This window comes from Diadema setosum, chromosome 12 (assembly GCF_964275005.1).
Source record: "Diadema setosum chromosome 12, eeDiaSeto1, whole genome shotgun sequence".
Classification (NCBI taxonomy): Eukaryota; Metazoa; Echinodermata; class Echinoidea; order Diadematoida; family Diadematidae; genus Diadema; species Diadema setosum.
Window position 1 is genome coordinate 15,633,288 of NC_092696.1, and position 6,620 is coordinate 15,639,907.

Below are 6,620 nucleotides of genomic sequence, written 5' to 3' on the forward strand. Positions count from 1 at the left end.
GAGGACTGGCCCTGGATATGTATCCTTACGTATTGTCAATGTGCCAGCATTGATCATTTGCGTCATCATTCATAACCCTCCTAGCCTCCAAGAAAAAAAAAGAAAAAAGAGTTTGCCCCTCTATGCTGGTATAGATAGAGCCCGCTCGAAGTATATCTCGTATCGTCTTTATTGTGACACATGAGGAGCCGGCTGGTGATACGTCAGTCGCCCAGTATTTATTTTTTTTTTTTGTGCGGGTCACTGATTATTGTTCTCTCCTATCTAAAAGTTGAATAACTTTTAAGGCGCTCAATGTCAGTTAAGTTGGGGCACTTTGCGTCAGGCGATCACTCTCTGGCAGGTGTCCAGTTCGTTTCAGTCACGGAAGTCACTCTCGCGGAGTGCTAGAAATTTAACATAATTAGCCGTCGCATTTACCGTCGTGTGTACTCATACGGTGACAGGAAGAAACACTAGATTTCGTGCTCTTTAGATTAAGTAAGTAAGATCGTTGCCGCATCCTGCGAATTGAAGGAAACGATGATTATGATAATTGCTGATTTATTGATGTTGTTTGTCTGTTTCTTTCTTTATTATTTGCTTCGTCTCATGATTAGTTGCTATATTATTCTATTTTATTTGTGTGTGTGCTTTGTGCATGTGTGTGTTAGTGGGTTTACGTTTCATCTTTTTGTTTTTATACCCTGCTGTTACACATTAACATACTAGCATTATTTTACAGTTCTAGGTCACGACAGATTTTTCATTCATTGCATCTTTGTCGAGAGTTTGACTCTCTATGAACATGGCGTATACATTAGACCCACTCACAAGTTATTCTGTTCTTATATTCTGTGACAGGAATACAAGCGTAAGCCAAACGCAGAGGACAGGATATTCTTAACCGCGTTAACATTATTATAACATAAGGACCCGTCGTCGATTCTCTGATCGTCATGACGCAGGAGATCGAGGAAAACGGCACCACGACGTCGCCGATGATGAACGAGCAGGCGGACGCGAAGGCGGACGACCGTTACTGCATGGTGGACGAGGATCGCTCGCAGAGTAAAGGCTACGGCTGCTTCTCCTGGCGTCCTTCAAGATTACAGGTAAGATGGCTTTTTGAGCCTTAAAAAAAAAGCTTGGGAGAGGAGGAGGAGGAGGAAAAGGGTTAATGAATAACTTCTATGATATCAATCTATTCCTCCTCACTGTAATTCTTCTCAAACAGAACGCTGCCGTTAACTCTTTTCAGTCCACGTCAGGTTGTCGGTTATTCAACGTCGATTTTCCTAATATGATCAATGGATCCTTCCAAAGTTGATTTTGCTAATATTACCAGGGGTCCCGATTTTTTTTTTTCAACCACGAAGTCCATTTTGACTTTCTATTTCTTTTTGTCTTTGTTTTTTTTTTTTTTTTTGTAAATTAAGGAACTATTCAATTTATGCCACCAGCTGACCATGGGTGTCCGTGGTACTGAACTAAAAGCACGGATTTTTAAGTTAAGTTGAGTTAAGTTTAACTATCAAAGTGAAGTTAATGAAGTTAAGTTAAGTTAAGTTAAAGTAAGTTAAGTTACGTTTTAGATCCAACAACTCATCACCGTCATCATTTCTCCTCGTTTTTGTCTTACATAACGCGTATCATTATAATCTACATCAAAAGATATAAACTTTCAAAATGTCTTTAATGCCAGTGCTGGATAAGAAGACTACAACAACTCGCGTTGTCCAAGTAGCCAACATTACTTTTTAGATGTGAGGAAAATGCCATAGAATAATAATGTCTAGCGGAATGAAAGAGGGCTTGACTTGCCTCTTTCAGAAGGCAGCGGCAGTAATTGTGACCCTGCACCACAAAACCAACAAAAAGTCGCCAGACATTTATTTTTAGTTAAGGACAGATTCTGAAAGAGCAGACTTTAAGCTTTAAAATGATGTATAACTCAATTCAAATGGACTCTCCTATATAACCCACCTAAATATTGAAATGAAAACGCATAATGTTGAAAAGTGTTTACTTGGAAAAGATGCTGTTTAAGTATATAGGGTACTTGCACAGTCACGTTTTTGTTTTTTTGTTTTTACTATACACACAACTTTTTTCACTGTCACCTACTCTTAATTCTAACACTGTCACCTACTGTCGCACACCCATCCCAGTTTAGCTTCATGGACAAGCTGCTGTATATCGGGATTATCTTCAAGGTTCAAGGGTCTATTCAAGCGCTCAATTTTACCACGCCGTGCTAGCTGTACAATGAATAGCATTAAAAAACAGGATTTTTTTACTCCGTAGCTTTAACAATGAAGAAATTATCAGATTAGGCTGAAATTGATCATGTTCTAATAACGTATTATATCCATGGCTGAAACCAACCTTCAAAGCAGTAACATTATCCTTTCAAAAGTTCTTACAGTTGAAAGTGGGGAGTGTGTACAGGCAAGAAATGAATAGGGGACTCTAAGACACACCTAATCACAATATTCTACACAAAAAAAAAAAAGTTCTGGAAAACTGCTAAATACACAAATTCCTATTCATTTTTTGATCCCAAATTTTACCATGATGCAGATGAAGTGTTGCTTTTTCAAAAAATTTAAATTTTCAAGATTGATTCAGTTGACCCATTTCATCTGCTGAATACACAATTCCCTATTTATTTTATGATCCCAAATTTTACTATGATGCAGATGAAGTCTTGCTCTTTCAAAAAATATAAGTTTTCAAGATTGATTAAGTGGACCCATTTCACCTATTTTGAGTCTAACACAAAATCGGTGTGTAAGACTTTTTGTTGGTTTCGTGACGCACGGTCACAATCAATTGCCCTAAACATATGGCAGTAACAAAAAGAAGGAATGTGTGGTTTTTCATTCGAAGAATAGATGTTTTGCGCATTAGTTTTATTCATTTTCTCTCTTTTTTTATATCTGTGTACTGCTTTGACAACGCTAATATTGTTGTAGACTTCTTATTTCCCTATATCGGCATCGAAACTTTAAGAATTTATGTTTTTTGATCAATTTACTCTGTTCGTACTTCTTCACACCTACTGTCGTTTACGATAATATTCTTCTTGCGTGCACTCGACTGACATAATATCTTGGGGAATATCCCTTTAACTCTATAATAAGAACACGTGATCTCAGAGTTTGCAATGCTAATATTGTCTAAAGACGGTGATCTATCAACGGGGTTTATTCAGAAGGCAGTTGTACCTCATTGCCCTCTTAACTTAACTGATTCGACTGTTAGCTCCTAGAAGTCGAGAATTGTGTAACATCATCTGGAGAAGAAGACACGCACGCATTCTTTACACAAATTCCCTTGCTCGCATTGGGAAACAATAATGAAGTAGAAATCCCCGACGTTTGGGAAATTGAGTCACCATGTTTTGTTGACTCACGCCACTCTGTATGCAGTGTGGTACCTCCTGTATATTGCATATACACTGACATCTCTGTGTTTAGTTTCGTTTGTTTCATTACTTCTCAACGGGAGTCAACGGGAGTCCACGGTTCTTGTTTGAAGTGACCATGCTGGAATACATTGTTGTGGTAGCAAAGACAATTACAAGATGTTCTTTGGAATAGATTGAAGAGAAATCAATTTCGATCAAACGAATAATGAATACTTGATAGATAAGAACAGAAGTGAATGAAAGCAAGAGATTATTAAGCAGAGGAGTGAAGATATGAGGTATTAGTTTTCTTCAATTTTGTCTGCATGTCCTCTGTGCAAATGAAAATTTTTGTACTGCTGATATACATTGCATTTTAAGAAAACATCATTTCAAGACAAAAAGGAACCAGCGGAGGGTAGACAAAGCAGTTACGATCTTACAAAACACAAAACACAAAACAAAACAAAACAAAACAAAACAAAACAAAAATTGCACAGAGGGCTGACAAACAGAAGAAAACTCATACCTCATCACAGAAGTAGGTCTAGTGCATGACACCGTAAACACAAACAACTGATATCATTATACAAAAGACTTACACAATTATTTTTGTTTATTACCGGAAACCACCCGAGCGCAGACACTGTGCTTGGAAGCACTACAAGTAATTGTAGTTGACGACTGAAATGACTAAAATTGCTTTACTCAGTATTGTGATATCAGAGAAAAGAATGTTGGTAATGATTTAGGTACGTTATTGATTTAGGTTCCTATTAGAGTTTGTACCCTGAAATCATAATATTATTTGAATATGCTGGTTGTTTGCCTATATAGCGTCGAACGCGTGTGTGAGTGTGCCTATTGGGGCGGGGTGGTACGTAGCGTAATAAAAATCCACTTGTATACAACTGCAATGATGTTAACAAGATGGTCACAAGATGTCACATTATTTTGCAAAATTTCATATTACAAAAACTGTTAAAAATGAGCCATCTTCGAGAAAAAACAAACAAACAAATAAGACAGCCAGTTGAAGATTCATGGGAGTTATCACGAAACTAAATAAATGTCAGAAAACCAACGACTGCATGGACCCATTTCATATAAGATGTCGGAATATAACAACTCTTGTTGTCATGGCAACTTCCCATACCAACATCCAATCAGGAAGCTGGATTATTTGCGTTACCATGGCAATTGCCATTCCTGAAGGAGTTGTTATCACATCAACTTTTTTTTTTATCATTATTATTAAATGGAGCCCAGATCTTGTCTTCTACGTTTGTTTGTTTGTTTGTTTTTAAATATTTTATATAACGAAACTTACGTATACTGAGAAGTGACATCTTGGAATTTTCATCTTGGAATGTTCCTATAGTTGACTGGAAGGGGATGGGGTGGATGGGGAATATTAGCAACAATTATGTATTTCCCACAAGACTATAGTTTGGCATGATTATCATTGTTCCTGGTTAGTTCCTGGCCTCGGGACGTTTCTTCTGCGTGCTGCTCTGTTGGGTAGTGGCCTCCGATGCTTTCAACTCGGGGACCTTCGGCAGCGCGGTGACCTCTCTGGAAACCCGTTACCAGCTGCCTTCGTCCAAGCTGGGTTTCATCAATAGCATGTACGAATTGGCGTCTCTTGTTCTGGTGATTTTCGTGGTTTACTACGGCGGCAAGCCCACAAGCCAGCGCCCCCTATGGATCGGACTTGGCGCAATGCTCATGGGCGTCGGCGCGTTGGTGGCGCTGCTGCCGCAGTTCATTTTCGGCGCTTACGTGTAAGTTTGTTTATTATGCTTTTGTTCTATTTGGACGTGAAACGGAAACTTATTTTATGCAATTAAATGTGTGCTATATCTGACAATACAAAATGGGCTCAAAAATATAGCCTATTATAAGCGGTGAAACGAGTCACCTAGCCTATTATGCGCTCTATCCTTTTTCCCCCCATAACATGCGACGGAGGGCAAAAAGTGTACAGCAAAACACAAAAGCACAATGATGCACGGTATGATCTTCATGCTATCGTGTGGCAGATGGTATTTCTTTCTTCTGCAAATAATGTCTGAAGATTTATCTCAGAACCAAAAGTCCTGAAAATTTTCAACTTACTTTTAACCTTACATTCATTTAACAACATGCACGACTTCTAATATCGTCAAACTACTGTGTAATCTGTAAAGCAAGTGCATTATCATTTTCCGCATATTCTTAATTTCCGAAATAGGACAATTTCATAAATTGTCTTTTATAATATCCGGACCGTACTTTTTTTTTTGATAAAGCTATATGTCAGACGCCACAGTTCTTTTAAACTCATGACCATAAATTGATCGTTTAAAATGTGTTGACCCCACTAGCCCCGTGGTAGACTCCTCGGGTGAAAACGACACCTCTGCCAACGTGTGCAACATCGGGGACCCGCCGGCGGACCACTGCAGCGCGGAGGAGACCGGTGACAAGGAATCGGGCAACCACGCGGCCTTCGTGTTCATCATCTGCGGCCAGATCATCGTCGGTCTCGGCTGGACCCCCGTCATGGCGCTCGGCATGTCGTACATCGACGACAACGTAAAGACGGCGACCTCGGCCATGTACATCGGTATGATCAAGAGATCTAGATTATACCTAGAACCTACAGAACTATTTTAGTTATCTTTTTTTTTTCTACGATTCAACCACACTTGTTATTCATGACGAAAAAAAAAATCGACTTTATTATTCTTACCATGTTATAAAGATAGATCACTAATACAGTTGTCATAAAAGGTGTAAAGAAAACGCTAGCAAAATAAAGAGGAAAGAAAATTCATGGGATGAGCCCAAGAAGCTAAATATTGTCAGTGGCCTCCCGAGTAGGCCTACTGCTTTGATTTTGATTTCATCGCGATGACTAATACTTCAGAGAAGATAAAGATGAATGATTTTACATAACCGTCTGACATTTTGCTCCACTCTGTGTGTATTTTTCCCCACTTGTACAGGTTACGTTCAGAGCATGTTCGGATTCGGTCGGATCGTCGGATTCCTCATCGGCGGCGTGACGGTTCGCAAGTGGGTGGATTTCTACCGCGACGATCCGGAGAAGTACGGAGTAGGACCGAAAGACGCGCAGTGGGTCGGGGCTTGGTGGATTGGTAAGCAGCATAATAAGATGTCGAGTATCCGGTTACGTTCAATAGGTCATGCATTTCTTTTGATTTAGATTTGTTTTGTTGTCTGT

General features: G+C 39.2%; 1 protein-coding gene across 1 annotated transcript in view; it reads left to right on the top strand.

Annotated features, from left to right (window-relative positions):
- Positions 1–938: 938 nt before the first annotated feature.
- Positions 939–6,620, top strand: part of LOC140236086 (solute carrier organic anion transporter family member 5A1-like) — a 14,290-nt gene continuing 8,608 nt past the window's right edge. Inside the window, exons 1-4 of the mRNA XM_072316060.1 lie at positions 939–1,094; positions 4,871–5,175; positions 5,758–5,999; positions 6,382–6,534. Coding sequence (XP_072172161.1) covers positions 939–1,094; positions 4,871–5,175; positions 5,758–5,999; positions 6,382–6,534 — 856 coding nt within the window. The remainder of the gene's footprint in view (positions 1,095–4,870; positions 5,176–5,757; positions 6,000–6,381; positions 6,535–6,620) is intronic.